General features: G+C 39.4%; 1 protein-coding gene across 1 annotated transcript in view; it reads right to left on the bottom strand.

Moving 5' to 3' along the window:
- Nucleotides 1–936: 936 nt before the first annotated feature.
- The window catches only part of LOC139743818 (CLIP-associating protein 2-like), a 90,688-nt gene continuing 68,224 nt past the window's right edge, over nt 937–23,400 (bottom strand). Inside the window, exons 27-33 of the mRNA XM_071654275.1 lie at nt 19,079–19,186; nt 18,530–18,624; nt 17,812–17,938; nt 5,259–5,387; nt 4,465–4,602; nt 1,894–2,079; nt 937–1,061 (exon numbers count right to left, since the gene is read on the bottom strand). Of these exons, the coding sequence (XP_071510376.1) occupies nt 960–1,061; nt 1,894–2,079; nt 4,465–4,602; nt 5,259–5,387; nt 17,812–17,938; nt 18,530–18,624; nt 19,079–19,186 (885 nt within the window). The 3' untranslated portion in view covers nt 937–959. The remainder of the gene's footprint in view (nt 1,062–1,893; nt 2,080–4,464; nt 4,603–5,258; nt 5,388–17,811; nt 17,939–18,529; nt 18,625–19,078; nt 19,187–23,400) is intronic.

Genomic DNA, 23,400 nt, shown 5'->3' with positions numbered 1-23,400 from the left:
GGGAAATCTCGTTTGGATTACGCTACAAGTGTATTCAAAGAGTTTCTTACATGTATATATATCTATCACTTATACCGGTAGAACAATGAGATGAGTATAAAACAGGAACCATTTAGTGTAAAGCAACTAAGACAAAACTGTTGCATTCAACCTGCCCTGAATTCCTGGCATGCACATGTCTACTTTAACAAATAAAAAGATACAAGACGCTGTAGCTGATTTGACTGCAATCGACACACATTCTAAACACAACAAAGAAAGAAGAGTGAGTTAGACAAGGTATACTGATAACTTGCCTTGAAATATTTCTTATAAACCACCATTGACACTGACTGAAAGTATCAATTCTGTGCTGACTGAGACATCAGCTGATTAACAGAGTATGAGTGAGGAGAGGGAGGTTTAGTTGGCCTGGATTTAGAAGAAATGCCTGTTGGTAAACTGGGGGAATTGGTCTTCCATATATCAACTACCAAGATATATTTCTAAAGCAAACAGAAAGCAAACAGCCGTGTAATAATAGCCATGTCCAATTTGAGATAATGACTGTGACTTGTGAAAGCGATTATCGAGTATGCACAGCTGAGAGTAACTATCAATATCGGTTATTGTTTTAGTGTGTGCATAAACGCCAATGCCCCTCCATGCCTGATACAACAATTATTCTTGGGCGTGGGACCACCAGCTTGAGATACAGTGTATGATATACCCTTCACCTTTAATTAATACACGTCACATGCAGCAAGACAAAGTCTGTTTCTATTGGTATTTGGAGAGTATACATCCCCTCACAGTTTGTGCTTCTAGATGAGCTGTTGCCCATTCAGTCTTCCTGCTGGCAACCTCTGTGGAGTGAAAGGCCGCCTTGAGGGGTTGAGATGGGGGATGGGGGATTGGGGAGGGGGGGGGGGGATGGGGGATTGGGAGGGGGGGGTTGGGCTGCCCCGCCCTGTGGCTGGTTACCTACTCCCAGTGGACAGTGCTGAGGGGCTGCTAGGCGACGGTGTCTGTGCATCCTTCTCTGCTTGAGCTCGCTTGATGTAGAGGTTGAGTAATTTCATCTGGGAGGAGGAAATGAAACAAACAAAAACACAGATTATCACAAAACGTCGAACGAGGGTTGGAACTAACACGTTGATAAACTCATCCACGATATCAAACAAGACTCCAAATATTCCATAACTATCTCATTTCATGTTTGACCACGGTGACTCATCCATCTTTCCGTCCACCTAATCCTATGTCATTTGTGAGAGTCAATTCAAGATGGGTGTGGGGAGTCACACCTTAAGTTTAACGGCTTTGAAGTTTGCCAAGCCACAAGAGGGACAGGGGTGTAATGGATGGTAGATATCTACAGTACACAAATGACGTACAGTTCTGAGTGTGTCAGTCGTAATTGTGTGCATAAGGTAACTATGGAATGCTTAGCCCACAACGCAAAGCCAAGTGGGTTTATGCTAAATTCCATAATTACCGCATGCACACTATTGTGACTGACGCACGAAAAGACATGTGCATCATCTGTGCTATAGAATGGGTAATTTTCTTGCCACAAATCCATTTTTCTATCATGTTTCCTTTTGGCTTGCCATAGACGAGAGCCCGAAAATCATGCATTCAGTACTTCAAAATCATGCATCTAGTAATGACTGGATGCATGATTTTTGAGCCAATAGGCGTCTCGTACTGAGTGCGCAAACTATTGCTCAGTGCATGAACCTTTGCTACAAGTGTGCATACTCTTGCAACAAGTGCGCAATAACATGTTTACCACTGTGACTAAGTGTGTGGCTAGTAAAAAATCAACACATAGTTCTCGACCAGTGAGATCACAGGATTCTCGCTACTCATGCTATAATAGCTACCGGTAGCTGCCCCCCTCTGCCTCACCTTGCTGCCCGGGAGGTCGGACAGTCTGTCCTTGAGCTGGTCCCCGATGACCCCATAGATGGCCACCAGACAGAAGACACTGGCCTTGCGGACGCTGCTCTCCGGGTGGTCGTACGATTTGAGGAGCACCGGGATGACCTCGCCCAGAATCTCCACGACCTCCGCCTCTGACATCAACTCGACAACCTGGTGGAAGCAGAGAGGAAAGATGGAAGGGGGAGGGAATCAGAGATGGGTTAACAGGAGAGATTGATCATTAATCTCTTGCTACGAAACATGTGCTACCAGCAGGAGCCTTGCACAGACCAACACGCGAAGAATTTCATCACAAAACTGGTTAAGTACCACTGGTGAACACTTTGGTCCACTTAAGTCCATCATCAGATGGAGCAAAATAAAACATCTCTAGTGACACCTCACTTGTCATATAACAAATATTCTTGGAAGTTATGATTAAAAATATCCCACATTTTCTCATTAGTGTTTGTTTTTGCAGCTTTAATTGCACATATATATCTCAAATTTAACAATGGAGTTAACTCATTTTGTAATCAAACTTATCACATACAGTGTACTCTTTGCTCTAAACCTAAATAATGCTAGTGCATTCTTATAGTTGTGATAGCACCTTCACACAAAAACAAAGTAACTGCATCTAGATGAGTGTGTTATCAAAATATGGTTTATGGTACAGAGGTGCAATATCATAAATCAAAAATTACACAGTGAGGACATTAGCATGTACATTTTTCTCACAGCAATTACACTCTAATATCAGAGTAAACTACATTCCACAAATAATCAAAACATAAAACTACGAAATGCAATCTTTCCATTTTTTCTTCAGCATTTCTATTCACAAAAGACATAAATCATATGACATGATTTCTTTCTTCAAAATGCATGTCTTCCACATTCTGAGCCCAACTTTAGAACAAGAGACCCGCGGGTCTAGCGCTCACCTGAGTATCGCAAGTTCACCTTTCACGCAGTCACTAATCTAAATTATTCACAGCTCTACCAAAATTTGACCAGGCATTCTCAAGTAGAAGATGAAAATGTACAATAAGGGCCCAATTTTTTTAAGATTCCTTAATTTGGGGGGATTGGGGCCCCCTGGGGCCCTCTGGGTGGGGCATGGTGCCCATTTTGATAAATTGAGATCCTGACCCCCTAGGGATGCTATCTGCCAAGTTTGACAAAAATCCATCATGAGGTTTTCAGGAAGAAGATGAAAATGTACAATTCAGGCCCCCATTTGGACCCTTCCAACCACCCCCCCCCCCCCCTACCCAAGAGGGGCATCCCTGGATCTCCTATGAACAAACTAGAAACTACAGTCATTAATGTACTCACTCATAGTATTATCTCAGCTCTATAACTTCTGATTCTAGAGAAGATTTTAAAAGATTCCTTCATTTTGGGGGGTTTGGGCCCCCTGGGGGCCCCCTGGGTGGGGCATGGTACCCATTTTAACAAATTGAGTTCCTAACCCCCTAGGGATGCTACCTGCCAAGTTTGGTGAAAATGGGTCATGGGGTTCTCAAGAAGAAGATAAAAATGTACAATTTAGGCCCCATTAGGACCCCTCCTCACCCATCCCCTGGGTCCCAAGGGGGGCACCCCTGATTCTGCCATGAACAAACTTGAAACTACAGTCATCAATGTATTGACTCATAGTATTAACTTAGCTCTATCACTTCTGGTTCTAGAGAAGAAGATTTTTGCAGATTCCTTAACTTTGGGGGGTTTGGGCCCCCTGGGGGCCCCCTGGGTAGGGCATGGTGCCCATTTTAACAAATTGAGTTCCTAACCCCCTAGGGATGCTACCTGCCAAGTTTGGTGAAAATGGGTCATGGGGTTCTCAAGAAGAAGATGAAAATGTACAATTTAGGCCCCATCAGAACCCTTCCCCACCCCCCTCCCCTGGGTCCCAAGGGGGGCACCCCTGATTCTGCCATGAACAAACTTGAAACTACAGTCATCAATGTACTAACTCATAGTATTAACTTAGCTCTATCACTTCTGGTTCTAGAGAAGAAGATTTTTACAGATTCCTTAATTTTGGGGGGTTTGGGCCCCCCTGGGGGCCCCCTGGGTAGGGCATGGTGCCCATTTTAACAAATTGAGTTCCTAACCCCCTAGGGATGCTACCTGCCAAGTTTGATGAAAATTGGTCTTGGGGTTTTCAAGAAGAAGATGAAAATGTAAAAAGTTTACGCACGACGCACGACGCACGACGGACGACGCACGACGGACGCCGGACGAAGGGCGATCGCAATAGCTCACTTGAGCCTTTGGCTCAGGTGAGCTAAAAAGAGTCAGTGCTTACATCAACTATAATTCATAAAAAACCGCAACTACATGTTGGAGCATGGCTACTGGGTGAAAAAAGAAAAATCTCTTTATTCTAGTAACTCAGTAAAGAGCCAGTAAGCTCCCAGCTTATTTCTAGTTGAACACTTTCAAGCTTGGTGAGCTACCACAAATCATAAATCTTTCATCAACAGTACTATGTGAGTGAGATTTTATTTTTTAAACGGAACAAACCGACGACGATGGAAGGCTTACCTTGGTCAGCATCTTGATGGCTGCCTGGTTGATGGGACAGTCAGCGGTCTGGATGATCGGGCACAGGACCCTCACACACTGGTTCGGGGCGATGGAGTTGGCCAGGGTGGCCGAAGTCTCTTCAGCCTGGCGAACCACCTGCACAGAGAGGTGTGGTACGGGTGAAGGCAGAGAGGAAAGGGGGGCAAAAGACAGAGAATCATTTGGTAGGCTGGGTACCACGTCAAAAGTCAGGGACCCTCCATACCCTTATCTTTCATGCACCTTGTTGATATCTTTTCATCCACTACAAGCCGAGGTTCGAGCCTCTGCCCCTCTCCCTCCATGGAAGAGAGCTTCAACTCTACACCTACAGACACACTTTCCATTGAGCACAACACATGGAAAACATATTACATAGAAGTTGTCACTGAACCTCTTGAATACTGAAAGACCTATTGACTTTGAAATCTACAAATGAAGGTAACATTGCCTTGAATAAATGGAACACTACAGAAAAAAAAAACACACCACAAAACAGAAGAGTCATTTGTCGATACGACAAGCATAAATAATCTCAAAGTTAACTTGAAGTGATAATAAACTGCTTTTTGATCAATACATTGTAATTAGATTTTCTTTGTAAATTCCCCCACCTTTCCATAACAATGTCAGTGGTCTAAGAGGAAAAATGCACACACAAATAAAAATGACTACAACAGAGATAACATACAGCTAATGAACTGATCAAGGACTTGTATAGAGCAACAAAAGACCGCTAGACATTGAAAGAACTATGCACCATGTTATCGTACCTCGCTTTGAGGGTCTCTGTGGGCCTCCAGAATCTTGAGGATAGTCAGCTCGGCGTAGTCCCTGAACCTCTCCGGCTGGTTTCGCAGGATCTCCCGAAGGACTCGCAGCGCCATGGCACGGATCGATGCCTGGGAAGTGGTGATGAAAACAGCAATTATTTCCAAGACTACGCTTAATTAAAGAAACAAATGCTGGGGGAGGGGGGATTTGCTTTGTTGAAACATATTGGAACTGTACATTTCTCTAGATTTCATTATGGCCAGTGCCACACTTTGAACAATAGTATGTCCTTGTAAGACTTGTAGATACCTAGGTGACAAGTTGGAAGACCTTCCATTTTCACTTGACCCTTGTCTCTATGCATAATAAATACTGGTATTTATGAAAAGGCTAAAAATAAAAAAATCACTATTAGCAATATTCACATAAATAGATGAATATTCACTCTGTTCCTCAAAGAAAAAATGTTTAGGTTCATTTAACTTGTATGCCCAGTTTGTTTGGAACCCAAACTCTCAAGAAAACTGGGGAAAAACCTAAACAACAACAAACAGATACACAGCCAATTGTCCTCTGGGCTGGGACAGGAATGGGTGTCCATCTGAGTCAGTCAGTATTTAATCAAAGTTAGCTCCATTGCACTTCTTTCACTGGCACGAGTTCAGCTAGAGCTGAGAGACTGATGATCCTATCTCTACATAGTTAACACAGACACCGGCATCCTGGCTCTTTGCTCCAAAGTACATGGGTCACTTTTTGCAGCAGCTGTGGTTGTTTGCCCTGACACGATAAATGTCCCGTTAAATGTTGGCTTCTCAGGTCAGTTTCAGACAGAGTGAATAGAGATCATTGATGAAAAACAAACACACAGTTGAACAGCTTTGGTGTTTATAGATTACTCAAAATCTGAGCTAATATCCAGAGGATGTTGTTACCTTCCTTATAAAGGTCCAGTTTACCTTTTGGAGCTGTGATTTCAAAAATGTTCAAGATATCACTTTTGATGCATACATTTATTGTATGTGTTGGTCAGTTGTATCACAAAACATCCTACCACATAAAATTTTTACAGTAAAGCCTAAAATATCAGGAGATATCACTATTTTTCTCATTAAACCATAACTGTACACGGTTTAGTCTGAAAACGTTTTTATTATTAAGTATTGTTCACATTTTGTATATTGAACAATACTTAACACCCATTATACTGGTTCAAACTTTTACATTGGTTGTTTCTATCCCTAACTCACATTTCAGAACTATTTTGAAGCACTAATGCTGGGTTTTCATTTCATCTGCAAATGGTAAATTATACCTTTAACCCTAACTTACCTGGGGGGGGGGGGGGGGGGGGCGGCCATAATGGCCCCCCCCCCCCCCCTCGACAAATTCCGCGACCATTCCGGGGCGCAAAATTTTTTGACCGCGCCGCTCGCTGACTTTTTACTTTCAAGTCTCGCGCAACTTTTGAGACCAAATTTGTCGCGCCCGGGCATACCGTTCCGAAGCCACGCCCCTTCAAAAAATTTTCGTCAACCCCAAAATTGCTCAAAAACGTGATTTTGTGTACAAAGTCAATACAAATTGTGTTTTTTCAATTAATTCATATAAAGATTCATATTTTTAATTTTAATGGCTGAAATCAATTTATTTTAGTATAACTATGCTTCAAAAAATGTGTATGACAAATTCTGTTGAAAAAAACAACAAAAACAAAAGTTCGAAAAAACAAGGAAATACATTAAAAAATTGATAAAACAATAAAAAACATAAGAAATCAATTTTGATACTGAATTTTTTTTTACACAGAAATGTTTGGAATGTCACTAGGAATATTTACACCAAAAATCAGCATTCCATAAGCTTTTATAAGCCAATTACAGACAAAAATGAGGTTTTTTGCATATATTTGCATAATTAATGGATTTAGAATAGAAAATGCAAATTTTTTGAAAATTTAACTTAGCAGTCTTGTAGATTACATCCGGCTTTATGTTCATGCAAAATTTTGCGGTGATCGCGCGATCAACGGCCGAGATCTGAAGGGGGGGGGGGGCCATAATGCCCCCCCCCCCCCCCAGGAATTCAAGCTCGCTAAATAGCCCAGGTAAGTTAGGGTTAATAGTCTAGCAGCCAGAAAGGGTCCCCGTGCACCCCCCTTAAAACAAAATTCTACGATATGTTCGGAGATCGTCAGAACCTGTATTTTCCGAATCCGGTTGTCGCCAGCGGAAAAAAAGGTTGCGCGCGCGTCTAATTTGCATATTTCTAAGATGGGCGCCGCCCGTTGCTAGGAGACGGATTATTTTTGAATAACTTTAGTTAGGAATAACAAATTACCATAAAAATGGTATCATTTTGAAGAGAATTAAATTTCCTACAAGCTGATACCCCATTTGATGGGATAGATAGATGTTGTCATGAAATATTAAGGAAGGAATTATGTTTTTTAGCATTTTTCTAAAAAGATAGGGAATTTGGTTATAATGTTCTTTTCCATACATTTAATATGCATTTACAAATAACATTTGAATTTTCCTATAATTATCCCCAAAACATAGCTATTATCATGTGAAAACGGCTTTCCAATACATCAATTCCTTTAAAAGTTACACGACATTAAAGGGGATATGGTTCAATAGGTTTTACAGCAATATTGAAGGGTTACAATGTCTCCGCGCGCAATTGCGTAGGTTCTGTATGTGGGGTTTGTTGTAGATCACTGCTATCTATTGATCAAATCTCATCGAAATCGGCGAAGAAAGAAAGAAAAATTACACTTTCTATTCCTTATATGAAATAAAAATGTTTTTTTTCTATTCTGTGTTACCAAACTCAATCCATTCAGCTTCCCATATGAACAGTTTCTTGTCTTTTTGGATTCCCTCCAAGAACGTGAAATTAATCACAACTTATCTGATATTAAAAAGTTAAAGAAAAAAAATTACGTGACAGTTTCCTCTTATTGTAAGATTAAAGTGAAAAAAAAGAAGAATCTTATGCTAAAAGCGCTAAGAAATAAAGAACTTGTTAAATGACCTTTCAGAGTTTAAAATGAAACATGGCTATCTTATTTTTTTATAACAAAATGAAGGGAAGTATCTGTGTAGTTCATGTCGGCCCATACTGGGTTACATCATAAATTCTTCAGAAATGGTCCCCGTGCATCCCCCCCCCCCCAAAAAAAAAATCTACGATAGGTCAAAGGTCAAAGATCAAGTGAAATACATGCTCTCCTATTCATCCAATTAAACCTAGGTCAAGGAAGGTGACCATTCAACACATTTGTGACAAACATGCCATTATAATATTTTGCCAATTTTGTGAAAATGTAATCACACATTGTCCACATGTACTATAGACCTATTAGGAGAATCATGCATTATGGCGGAGGCATACCAGTCGTCATAGCGACATTTCTAGTTTAATATTACAACGAAGATTACGACTACTATTAGCAGTTGGTAATTAAGTGGTGTACGAAGACTAACTCAAACAATACATCATTATTTGAGTGGCTATAATGTACAATTGATAAAAACCCAATAAATCTGTTTTTTTTTTTTCAGGTTATACAGTGCGTATCAAAAAAAGGTAATCCAACTTTGGCGGGCTACTACTTTACAATTGTCAGCTATGGAGAGCTCAATGTTTTAATTCTAATGATATCACAAACCATCGAAAGCTATGCTGCCGGCTGAAAGCAATAACAAATTTACTTATTGTATATTATAGAAAGAATGGCCACGCGAAAGTAACAAGATTAATGCTCTGTTACTGGGAATTTGAAAACAATAATGACATTGTTTCCATTCCTGTTGTGTCGTTGGTTGTTGGCGTGTTTCCTTTCAAAGAGTGAAAGTAGTAGTAGGTTAATAGATGTCGGCGTTAAAGCTTGTACAATATAACAATATTGGTCACAGTTTATTATTCCGAAGGTTCATTTTTTCCCCCAAAGGTTCATTATTCCGGAGATTCGTCATGATATAGATAAACGGGCCCAAATTAGTTATTGCTGAAAGCAATAACACATTTACTTCTTGTATATTATAGAAAGAAAGGCCACGCGAAAGCAACAAGATTAAATGCCCTGTTACTGGGAATTTGAAAACGATAATGCCATTGTTTCCATTCCTGTTGTGTCGTTGGTTGTTGGCGTGTTTCCTTTCAAAGAGTGAAAGTAGTAATATAGTAGGTTAATAGATGTCGGCGTTAAAGCTTGTACAATATAACAATAGTAGTTATAGTTTATTATTCCGAAGGTTCATTTTTTCCCCCAAAGGTTCGTTATTCCGGAGGTTCGTCATGATATAGATAAACGGGCCCCAATTTGTTATTGCTGAAAGCAATAACAAATTTACTTCTTGTATATCATAGAAAGAAAGGCCACGCGAAAGCAACAAGATTAAATGCCCTGTTACTGGGAATTTGAAAACGATAATGACATTGTTTCCATTCAAAATTCAAAATGGTCACCTTCCTTGACCTAGATCTAATTGGATGAATAGGAGAGCATGTATTTGGGAATTTTAGGACTTTAACTTGACTTTGGCCCTTTCATAAGTTTATGCATTAAGTAATTTTCAAGGTATGGAGAAAAAGTGCAATTTTTGTATTGAGTAGAAAATTGTTACCATTTTCATCTGGCCTTTGACCCTAAAATTCATAAGAGAATCACTGTCAGGCAGAACATGCATAAATATGTACTAAGTTTCAAGATACCATGAGCCACTTCCGAGACATGGAGGAAGAAGCAAGTTCAGCACTTTCTCTTGATCCTTGATCTTTGACCTTTTTGGCAAAAAAAAAAAAAGAAATTGCCAGAGAATCTCTATTTTGGGTTATACATGCATACACCAAGTTTAAGTCCTGCTGGCATTGCATAAATATGAGGGAAATAGTAAAATTTTGAAGTGTTGCCCTTGACCTTTGACCCCATGAACCCCAAATTCCCTAGATAATCACTTCCAGTCAGTACATGCATAATATATACTATGTTCCATGAAGATCTCTCTCTCTCTCTAGTCACGTAGCATACAAATATGCAGGTGTGGTTCGGATGAGAGAACGCCATTGTCTGCGGTCAGCGGCAGCTCTGGTAGCCTCTGTAATGCTTGCTCCAGTCACCTGTTTGATGTCATCAAGCCAGCTTGCTGCGGGTCTTCCTCTTTTACGTTTTCCCTCAACCATTCCCTGGATGATTGTTTTCTGCAGGCAGTGATGTCTGGTAGCATGGCCAAAATATGTCAATTTTCTGGCCACAATATCAGCCCGTAGTTTCTTTTCCACTCCAAGCTCCTCTAGCACCCATGTATTTGTTCTTCTTTCTTTCCATGGTATCCTCAGTATCCTACGATAGCCCCACATCTCAAACGAATCCAGTCTCTTCTTGTCTGCTGACTTCATTGTCCAGGATTCTGAGCCATATGATGCCACGGCAAAGGCTGTAGATCTTAGTAGCCGGACCTTGAGGGAGGAAGGGAGTTTACTTTTCCAGAGCTTTGTCATACTTTGTACCATATTCCGGGCCATTGCTAGTCTTCGTTTAATCTCCTGTGAGCAGTCCCCTTTGGTGTTTATGATGGAACCCAGGAACTCGAAGCTTTCCACCTCTTCAATGGCATCACCATCTAGAGAAAAGACACCATCTGCAAAACTCCGTTCTCCATCTACAACCATGATCTTAGTCTTTCTAGTATGTAGCATTAGCCCCCTCTCTTCACTTGCTATTTTTACTGCTCTGAGTAGATCCATCAATTCTCTTCTGTTGTTACAAACCAGGGTGGTGTCATCCGCATACCTGAGATTTGTTACCCGTTGGCCACCTATTGTCACTCCACCAAGGAAATCTCCCAGGGCATCTCTCATAATCCGTTCAGCATAGATGTTGAAAAGCTGGGGCGATAGTATGCATCCCTGTCTGACACCTCTACCAATCTTGAACCATTCTGTGTCACCTCTGCTTGTTCGTACTGTAGACTCTTGATCTTTATATAGCTTGCTAATGAGCTTCACTATATGGCTAGGAAAACCCATTTCTCTCATAGTGTTCCATAATTTTGCATGACAGACACAATCAAAGGCTTTGCTGTAATCTATAAAGCACAGGTAGAGTGGTACAGAGTGTCCTCGGCAATTCTCAATGATGTTTCTGATGTTGATGATATGGTCTCACGTGCCTCTTCCTGCTCTAAAACCAGCCTGCTCTTCAGATATCTCATTTTCCATCTGCCGTTTCATTCTGTTGTTGATGATCTTGAGTAGTATTTTGCTGGCATGGCTTATCAAACTAATGGTGCGATGGTTTGAGCACTCCTTTACATTTCCTTTTTTAGGTATCGGGATAAAGACCGCTCTTCCCCAGTCCTCGGGCCATTCTACATTCCTCCAGATTCTGTCACATAGTTTCCACGTGATGTTTATGCCTTCCTCACCAGAGGCTTTCCATAACTCGCCTGGGATATCATCCCAGCCTGGTGATTTCCCGTTCCTAATTTCTCTCATTGCTTGGCGCACTTCCTCCAATAACGGGGGTGGTTCTAACTCTTGTTCCCCTAGGTTGCTGTTGGCAGAGTCTGCCTGGGTCTTCTGCTCGTAGAGCTCCTTGCAGTACTAGGCCCATCTGTTCTTTATGTCTGTGCTCTCTGTTAAGGTGGTACCATTTCTGTCATTGATGACATCTGACCTTGCTGATGGTTTTTGAGTCATTTTCTTTGACCAGAGCATACACCCTCTTAGAATCACTCCCTGCTCTTTCTATCTCCTCACATTTTCTCTCAACGAAGGCACGTTGATCAGCTCTAACTGCTTTTGACACTTCTTTGTGTTGTCTTCGCCACTCAGCCATATCCCCTCTCTTCCTCGCATCCTGTCTCTTGTCAGCAAGTCAGTTCTAATGTTGTTCTGGATAACCATGGTTGCTTCTTCTTCTTCTTCTTTGGGATGACCTCCTTAACTGTGCTTAACACTGCTTCTTTCATTCCTTCCCACAGTTCATTGGGAGACAGCTCTTCATCATCAATCTGAAGAAGTGCCTGAAATCTATTGCTCACACTAACAGTGTACTGTTCCGGTATGTTGTCTACATCAAACCTTAATGGTGGTGTCTCTTTCTTCTTTACTTTGAGCTTTAGTTTCAGCTGTGCAACCAGAAGCTGGTGGTCACTCCCACAGTCTGCACCTGGTCTTGTCCGAACACTGAGCAGTGAAGAGCGCCATCTTCTTTTAACGAGAATATAGTCAATCCGGTTTCTAACATTGTCCCCGGGACTCTTCCATGTCCATAGTCTTCGGGGGTGCTGCTGGAAGAAAGTGTTTCCAACAATCAGGTCATTAGCTTGGCAGAAATCTTCCAAACTATCTCCACGTTCATTTCTTTCTCCCAATCCATATTTTCCGACGATCTTAGACTTGGTCACTGATTTGCCAATTTTTGCATTCCAGTCTCCCATTATCACAAGAACATCTTTGTTCGGAATCTTGTCAAGAGTATCTTGGAGCTGATCATAAGTCTTCCATGGCTTCATCAGATGCAGTAGATGTTGGCGCATAGACCTGGATGACGGAGATGTTAAATGGGTGACCTTCCAGTCTGAGAGTAATAATTCTTTTGCTTATTGGGTTGAAACCCAAGAAAGACTTAGCCGAGTTTTTGTCCAGGATGAAGCCTACTCCGTGTTCCCTCTTTCCGCCGTCTTTGCCTGAATACACAACTGTGTAGCCATCTTCGGTAGTGAAACGACCTTGGTTGAGCCACCAAGTCTCTGAAATACCAAGCACACTGATATTTTGTTCTCCCATTCGGGTTATGATGATCTCCATCTTGTCAGCATTCATTCCTTGAACATTCCATGTCCCTATATTTCTAGGTTTTCTCAGGTTTGTGCTGCTCCTTTCATGCACAGGATTATCGGCAGTATATTCTGCGTCCTTACAGCTGTGCCTAGTCGGTGCAACACGCTCCTCTTCCCCAGTAGCCATTGACGCATCATCTGGCCTGCGGGTCCCACCATCAGATGCCGGTTTTCCACAATGTTTACGAACTCTCATAAGAACTATCGTGGCCAAGAAAATGCAGTGGGTGGCCGGGTCCTTCTGCATTGCTGGATGGCCATCGTTGACTCTCCAGAGTCGATGCCCTTAAGATAGATCTTGTTTTTAGTTCCACCAGGGTGTCCAGCCACCCTCCTCACCATTCTCCAGTTGGAGACTGGTGGGTTTGCCGGTTTAGTCGCCGACAATCCGACCCTGAAACAGGTTGTACTGGGCTACAGGGTACCAGTAGCAGATCATCCTGACCTGACATGAAGATACCTTGAACAATATCCAAGATACAGAGAAAAAAAGTAAAATTTTAACATTTTCACTTGACCTTTTCACATTTGACCTTAACCTTATGACCCCAAACTTTTACCAGTGAATTTTAATTGGGTAATACCTGTATACACTAAGTTTCAAGAAAATATCTTTAGGCATTGCAGAGATATGAGGGAAATAGTGAAATTTTAAGCATTTGACCTCGACCTTTTGACTTTTGACCTTGAGCATGTGCACCCAAAAGTTGATAGGCAGAATTTCACCCCCAATACACATACATGCCAAATTTCAGGGTTTTTTTTTTTTTTTTTTTTGTTACGCTGTCCACAAAATTCATTACGGACGGAGAGAAGGACGGACGGAAGGACGGACAACCCGAAAACATAATGCCTCCGGCACCACTTCTTGGCGGAGGCATACAAAAGAATCTAGATTACATAGGTGAAGTAATCTTGGAAGATATGTAAATATTGATATGTACGGTATTGAAACTGTCGTGTTGATTATCTTTATGGTACGTTACCACTCTCGTGGCATTCACTAAGCTGGGTCCACTTTCTCGATTCGCCCGAAATCGTGGTCTTACTCGCGGACTAATCGTGCTGATCATCAGATAATCAAATCTTGATGTCAGTCAAAGACATTGTGTTGATCGTAGTAATTTTTCAAACAGTCCAATAATTCTTCTACGATCAACACGATTACCACCATAGACCTCAAGATGTGATAAGCCATGATAAGATCACCACGGTCACTCGTAGACTAAGAATCGATTTGTGGTAGATAGTATACATGTATTAGCATATCGAGACTCGCGACAATGGCAACCTAGTGAAAGTGTTTAACGTGCAATGTCAATAATCTTTTGGGTATCGATCATGCACATTTATAGTTACTCTATCTAAAAAGGACCGGCGGACGAGTAGGGCATGGATATCTGAAAACATTGGATGGTGTATTTAACTCATGCATGAGTTGTTATTCCAGCGGAACTTACATGCGCTCTATAAAGTGGATTGCACGTCAGATGCGCCTATAGCAGATACACTTCAAATCATTTTAGCAAATTTATCTAATTATAATAGATGTCTAATTTCTGTGGAAAACATGAAAATATTGTATTCGTTGTGGTTAAACATTTACACTCTGAATATGTCTAATGTTTAACACATTAGTCATACACAACCATCCTTGAACACAAACACACACAACACAAAAGTATACAAACCTGCATAAATATAAACGTGATATATATATATATATATATATATATTTGTATATATATATATATATATATATATATATATATATATTTATATATTTATATATAGATATAGATATATTATATATACATAGTTATAGTATATACATGCACACATACATACATACACGCATGCATGGTTAATGTTCCCTCAGACATTTCCCTCATGTTTTATAGATCCATGGTCTACTTAACCATAACATTTTTTTTCTCTCTCTCTCATTTTTGTATAATATTGATTATTAGTCACTCCTAACGGATTCAACAACCAAGTTTACGTTGTATTTAAATCAACCCATGTAATAAAGTTAAGTGCATGAAATCATTTTTTATAAAAAAAAAACAGAATTTGAAAGCGACTGGATTTGACTTGCAACTATTCGTTTTTATCAATGCCATTCCTTGGTATTTGTAATCTATCTATTAGTTTCTTGGCAATAATAAACGTGTGAGCAATATGTTTAAAAACCATCAGGCGAACCACCAAAGAATGAGAACACGTATGTGCGATCTTATCTTAAAAAAATAAATTGATTTCCTGCTAGAGCATGGTGAGAAATATTTCGCTTGTGCGGTATACATGTAACTCTTATTTCGACATCTAAATAAAGCATTCGAGTTTGATGTTCCATGAATGCATTAATGGCGTATTGAATAAATTCACGAAATTCACGACTGAGCTCATTTCCCGTGCATGAATGCCTGTGTGTGATATTGGAGGTGTGAGTATGTGTGTGAAGATGATCAGAAGAATGAGAGTTGATGAAGAGAAGTTTGATTAATATCGATATGTTGGAAACCCCTATCCAGGTAAGCCCGTTTCGGCCGTCATGAAATTACACCTCTCGTAAGGCCTTTATTCTATTTGATGAAAAAAGACGTAAACTAAAAGTGAAGCTGAGTAGATCAAAGGTGATAGCGAATAAAAGATTTAATTTGCTTTCATATTCCACAAGATGTAATGATATTTAATCAATAATTTGGATGTAAGAAGTGATAGGGTCTCATACTTGCAATGATTATTATAGTATTACACGCGTTACGCAAGTGCGGCCGTCGACATTACCCTTAAATTTCTGTATAACCGTATTGAACCTTTTCCCTTTAATGTCGTGTAACTTTTAAAGGAATTGGTGTATTGAATAGCCGCTTTCACATAATAATACTTATTTATGGGGTTTAACTTAAGGAAAATTCCGATGTTATTTGTAAACAGAAATTAAATGTATGGAAAAAACATTACTGAAATCTGTATTTCTTGGGAAAAATGTAAAAAAAAAATCCTTCCTTAGTATTTCATAACAACAACTATTTATTACATAAAACGGGGTATCAACTTGTAGGAAATCTAATTCTCTTTAATATGATACCATTTTTATGGTAATTTGATATTCTTAACTAAAGTTATTCAAAAATAATCCGTATCCTAGCAACGGGCGGCGGCCATCTTAGAAGTATGCAAATTAGACGCACGCGCAACCCTTTTTCCGCTGGCGACAAGCAGATTCGCAAAATACAGGTTCTGACGATCTTCGAACACATTGTAGATTTTTTTTTTTGGGGGGGGGGGGGTGCACGGGGATCATTTCTGAAGAATAGTAACCCAGTATGGGCCGACATGAACTACACAGATACTTCCCTTCATTTTGTTATGAAAAAGTAAGATAGCCATGTTTCATTTTAAACTCTGAAAGGCCATTTAACAAGTTCTTTATTTCTTAGGGCTTTTAGCATAAGATTCTTCTTTTTTTTCACTTTAATCTTCCAATAAGAGGAAACTGTCACGTCAATTTTTTTTCTTTAACTTTTTAATATCAGATAAGTTGTGATTTTGGAGGGAATCCAAAAAGACAAGAAACTGTTCATATGGGAAGCTGAATGGATTGAGTTTGGTAACACAGAATAGAAAAAAAAAACATTTTTATTTCATATAAGGAATAGAAAGTGTAATTTTTCTTTCTTTCTTCGCCGATTTCGATGAGATTTGATCAATAGATAGCAGTGATCTACAACAAACCCCAGATACAGAACCTACGCAATTGCGCGCGGAGACATTATAACCCTTAAAATAATATTGCTGTAAAACCTATTGAACCTTATCCCCTTTAATGTCGTGTAACTTTTAAAGGAATTGGTGTATTGGAAAGCCGTTTTCACATGATAATAGCTATGACTGGGGGATAATTTTAGGAAATTTCAAATGTTATTTGTAAATGCATATTAGATGTATGGAAAAGAACATTATAACCAAATTCCCTATCTTTTTAGAAAAATGCTAAAAAACATAATTCCTTCCTTAATATTTCATGACAACAACTATTTATCCCATCAAATGGGGTATCAGCTTGTAGGAAATTTAATTCTCTTCAAAATGATACCATTTTTATGGTAATTTGTTATTCCTAACTAAAGTTATTCAAAAATAATCCGTCTCCTAGCAACGGGCGGCGGCCATCTTAGAAATATGCAAATAAGACGCGCGCGCAACCTTTTTTTCCGCTGGCGACAACCGGATTCGGAAAATACAGGTTCTGACGATCTTCGAACATATCGTAGAATTTTGTTTTAGGGGGGGTGCACGGGGACCCTTTCTGGCTGCTAGACTATAACTCTTTGTGTGCCACACTGGCATGCCCAACTTAAGTCGACAGACTGCCAACTTCAAACGTTTTGCTCAACCGCATGAACACACACAAACTGATCTGTTTTGAATACTGGCCATTTGCAAGATAAATAACCAGAGCTTTGTCAGAGAATTCACATCACAGCAAAGCTTACAATTTTCTCTACAATTATGCTGTTTTGCATTTCTAGCATCAACGCTTTTATTAAAGAAAAGTTATATGACAATGAAAAACAGAATATTTTCCAAAGGCGCTAATGGACTGTAGTCTCAGAATCTGGCACACGAGAAGTTTACACTATGGCAAAGAAAGAGTTTACTAAGGGAAATCCCAGCCCAGTGTCCAGCTCACCTCTACGTCTCCAAGGGTCTCCAGCATGAGGAGTAGGACCGTCTTGAAGTGGTCGTCCCAGAGGGAGAGGCTCTCCGATCGCGTCAGTCTGATCAGCTGCATCATGGCACTCTTCCTCTCCTCAAACCTGGGAATTTGTCGGGAGGAGCCAGTGAGGTTGACTGTTTGTCTGTCCGTTTCTCTCTCTCTTATTCAATATATCAATGCATGCGTGTATATGTACAGTATGTTTGTATGTACAGCTGTACGTATGTTTTGGATATATCTGCCTTCTACTGACCCTCCTTCTTATCATTAAATGCTTCTGTCCTTCTATCCATATATCTACATCTATCATCTGATCATTAATCATGAGATCCATCTATCAATCTATCTATTCATCTTTGCAGCCATCTAATTGTGTTCATCCCAGATCTGCCTAAAGCAACATTCCTAACTACATAAATTTGTCAGGGTTTTTCAGTTGGCTACCATGAAGTACATTTTATTTTTCTCCCATTCTCACAGACTTGAAAGAAGACTAGACACAAATGTAAAACTAGGAATATCAATCTGTCTGCACTTCTTGACTTGAAATAAGACTACACATATGCACTACTTTGGGACTACCACACCGACACCTTTCTAATACCCAATCCATGCATGGACTTCAACGGAGATTGGCTAGTGATTTGGGATCAATTCATATGTACAAAGATTAGGATTTTAAAATTCTCACCTTCCATTGTGGTTGGACAGCTCTGTCAGTAGAGGTACGAGGACGTCTTGCTGGTCTTCTGAAACAAAACACAACAGCAACTGGATGATAATGGGCTGGTAACATCTGGGCCACGATATCTCAAGGAGCTAATATACAACTGATTTCACGAGTGACACACAACATGACTCTATGGCTTGATGTATAACACAAACCTTACACTCCAACACAATTCAAATAACCCTTATAATACCCATTTACCCCAGCCCTAAAATACTTGTGACTAATCTTCATCAGGTTAGAACACTACTAGGTCTCCCCATAGTTGCCATCAGACTCTGGATAAAGAAGACTATCATTCTATTCGATGAAGTTTAACTAGGGAGGTGGGAGAACCAAAAACAGCCAGAGTAAAGATTAATCTAAGATTTCCCATGAGCTTTTGGGTCTGAAGAAAATGATTTGAGTACAAATACATACTGAAGCCTTGGTTTCTGTGAAATTTCATGATGTGAATACAAAGTGACAAAAAGAACACTTGTGCACTGGAGGAGACAAATTACAAATTACCAAAGTCTTGTAAAATTTTCTATAGATTAGAATGTTACCTTCTTGGTATGTTTCATCTTCATAGTTGCCATCAGTGACCGTTACTCTTCCCATGGTGTCTGCTATGCCCTGTTCAACAGATAGGGGAAAAAGGGGGTTTTACTCATGTCATCAATGGGCCAGGATCCCGCATGTCTTTATATTCACAGCACTATCTCTGTCTTTGTGTAATATCATCCGAGCGATTATCTTCATGCAATATATTGTCAATACAGACACACCGAGAAACTTTTGTAGCACTATATCATTAATTTTGTATTGTCAGCAATACTTTTTCACTAGGCAAGGATCAATGCTGAGTGCACCTGTGGATATGCTGTGACAGGAACCCTCGAAACTCAAATTTCATCATACTTGTCCCCATATGGGTGGCAAGATACAGAGAGGAATAACTTTGAGTTTATACTTCACAGACATTCACATTCCCTTTCATAGATGCTAATGTGTTAACACAAATCACAATTCTTGAGAAGGAAAGTAGCCATGAATCATCTTTGGGGCTGGCCTGAACAAACAACCCCACGTCCATCTGCAAAGGATGCTCCCTTAGCATGCCATGTTCACAATTTCCCTGCCTTCAACACGGTACCAAGATGGCATTTACTGGCACACCTTGCAGGGTGTATCATTCATTTTAATCCTTAACAGAATCTGCAGACAGCCTTGGCTGTGCCAGCAGCCGTGCTTTAGAGATCTTGGCAGACAGTTTTGTATGAATGACTGATTCCGTCAGTAAGAAAATTCCGGAGCATTCCAGTTCATCATTATTTGTCTGTAGGGGAAGGCTAACACTTGAACCCATTACTCTTCTTTTTACAAGAAGAAATTTGGCAGCGGATATTTATAGTGCTTTTGTATCAAAAGTGAATGAGCATGATAAGGGTTCACCTGTTCCCTCAAAATATTTTGAAGACGCCATAGACTTGGCACATGGCAAACCATGTTCAAACACTGCACTGTATTGTATTATTAGTACATACATGTAATAATTTTCAAGGTACCATATGATTATTTTTTGGAACATTTCTATTAATGTTATACTAATTTTAATAGCAAAGAAAAATTCAAAAATTAAAAGAAAAAAAAACAACTATTCAAATCTAAATCAAACAAGCAAAAGGTTTTGTAAAATCCTCTTATCACTGACTGAAAGAAGGAAGCGGCTGTTATAGTCTACAGGTAACACAGTTACCCACAACAGGTACACAGCTGTTTGCCTTACACATGACACATGTAACACTGCAATGTCAAATCCTGGTTCGTGCAATGAGACTGCTTGAGTGTACGCTATTAAACTACGAGACTTTCGAGCTAACAAACACACTTCTAACATGCACGCAGCTTAAAGGGACTGTACAGTACTGGTTGAGGTAGGGATTCATGTTTTGAACATTCCTAAGTGAGGTAATGAGAAACCTCTTATGAAATATGAAAGAGCATGTAATTTCAACAAGAATTCAACATTTGATGAAAATTTGTTTTCAAAAGGCCGGGATATCCAAAAAAGTGATAATAACAAAAGGTGACAGGCCACGCCTTTTATTAGGATCTCTTTGTTTCACCTTGTTTTTGGATATCTAAGCCATTTCAAAACAGATTTTCATCAAATAAACTGTTGATACCCCTTAGAATTGCATGCTCTTTGACATCTCATAGAGTGGTTTCTGAATATTTTCGCAAAACGTTAAAAGCTAAATCCTCACCTCAACCAGAACTGTATACTCTCTTTAAATAATGGCATCAAAGTAACATTAACTCAGGAGGTTGAAGACAAGTGTAGCCCTGGCACATGAAAATCGTGTACGCACGACTTCCGAGTTAATTCTAACGGATGATCACACGGAAACAGCTTCAAATTGAATCTCCCAGTTTCCTCATTCTAATCACTAAATATGCACTACATTTACGAGTGATAACTGGGCAAAAACATCAACTTCTGTTAAAACTAGACACCTATCATGATAGCTGAAACCTGTACAAACGATTGCACACTTGTCAGTGATATGATCACACTTCATTTAGAGAGTCAATCAGCAGCCGTTACTTACAACATCAAAATATACAGAATATTTGACCTAATAAAACCTGTACCAAAATATCCTTACAAGATTCTTGCTGAATTACAAAAGGCATAAAACATTTTCCATGCATGTCCCCTGATATGAAGAAAAAAAAAAGAATTAAAAAATCTGTACATACACAAAATATGATATATAAAATCTTCAGAAGCATTTATCTTACCTAACTACATGTAACAATCGTACCCAAAATGCCAAACTCCCATAGCCATACAAGACCGGAATTTTTTTGTGTTTTCATTTTGACAAATGTCTGTTATTTCATTTCAGATTTGTTTATTGGTCTACGAGCACATGTGGTAACGCCCGGTGTATGAAAATTGCTGTGAGAGATCACTCAGGACAAAATTATGGCAATGTCTCTCGAAACACAACTTCATTTGCAACATTAAGGCTTTGCAGTGATGATTCCAGCATTATCAAATGATGTCAAAACAATCATAAAATATGCAACGATCAAAATGGCCTGACACGAGATCGCAAACTATATCATTGTAAATGCATTTATAGTGCATCACAGCATTTAAAAAGGTCTTATATCACATCTGGGACAAAAATCTTCCTGTAGCATTTACAAAGTCAAAACAGCCTTGTTTTCATACAATCTGCAAAAGAAACTCTTCCATAATCATGCTGCACTATGGCTATTGCCATTGTCCAGCAGTGATTGTTCAGCATAAGGACACAGAAAATATTTAACATCGATATGCACTATGCCAGCAACATAAAGTTTTTGAAGAAAGAATGTTTGGTTTCACACAGGCTTCCTGTTTTAGATGCACGATCCAAGCATACTCTTTTCTACTTGTGATACTGGTGTGATAAGTAATACCAGTGCTGCATCTCTAAAACTTCAGTAGATACTAGGTGTATTCAATATGTATATTAATAGATAAATAAATAAATACATGAATAATAAATGCAATTAGTTCAGCCATGCTATTAATTTACAGGGCTTCGTCTAAGATAAATGCATATAATGCAAATAATACATTTTCATCTTCACAAGCTGAGACCATATTGCATGAACTAACAATCGTTTCTTCCGTCACGCATTGTAAGTCAAGCACATTGACCGTTTGCTCACGACTGAATGTCAACTTCGTGAAATGATTTACGACAAATGATGTGACTACAGATGTCCGACTGGAAGTTCATGCAACAAGCCCCTTTGGTTAGTGTGGAAAATAATGGACAACCCTCATCAGCCAAGTGATGAGGATTGCATCTTTGCATAACACAAAATACATAAACTTAAAACGATATATAAAATAAGAGGAAACCGAGTGCATGTAGATGGCTCCCACTCTTTTGAACAGATAAATTCAAAAAAGGAGAGATGATACAAAATTTCAAGCAATATTACAATTAAAGTGAGATTAAGTGGAAAGAACTGAACATGTCAAAATAAAACTTTGGAGAGTGGCATCAGAATGTAGTCAGTGTCGTTCGGGCAAGGCAAAGCTCGTACAGTCGGCTGAAGTGACCGGTCAGCTGTTATTTTACTGGACAGACTTTGGCATGGTTAGAGGAGAGTGGGGTGGGAGCGGTGTGGCATGGAGGTGATTTTTCCAGAATATGATGGTGAGAGGAGGTTGCCTGTCTGAGACTAAAATATGACAGCATGCTTCTTTCTTTTCTTTTTTTTTCTTTTTTTATTTAAAGGTATGAGGTAGCGGGGGTGAAAATGAAAGGCTCAGGGTTGGGAGGAGGAATGTGAAAAAAAGAAATGCAGTGTGCTTGAAAATTTGCACCGCAGTACAAAAACTATGCATCATGACATTGTATAGCACAATTTGACAAAATGAACTCTTCCCAAACAGGTACCCATATCAAAAATGCATCCACTAGAAAAGAAATGTGATTTGAATTGACCAGGTGGTAAGATATCATTAATAGCAACTTTAAGAAAATTGTAAATTAAGAGCTTGGAGAACGGAAAAATTTTGTTTTATCTCCCACTCACATGACATTATGACATACCCTTACAATATCTTTATGATGTCCTCTAGTTTCCTGGCCCATTTGACTTGGCTAAAACATCAATTGGTGCAGCTGAATATTGTTTTGCACATAACTTCACATCATTTTTTTTTTCTTCTCCATTTCCAAGTAACTTATCTCAAATGATATCTTTTCATTCAAAAATTTAATCCAATTACTTTGTGATATCGCATTTACGAAATGTCTACACTGCAGGCAGCT

The sequence above is a fragment of the Diadema antillarum genome, unplaced genomic scaffold (genome assembly GCF_040938485.1).
Source record: "Diadema antillarum isolate AM-2024a unplaced genomic scaffold, OU_Dant_1.0 seq00001108_RagTag, whole genome shotgun sequence".
Lineage (NCBI taxonomy): Eukaryota > Metazoa > Echinodermata > Echinoidea > Diadematoida > Diadematidae > Diadema > Diadema antillarum.
This window is presented reverse-complemented; position numbering and strand designations above follow the sequence as displayed.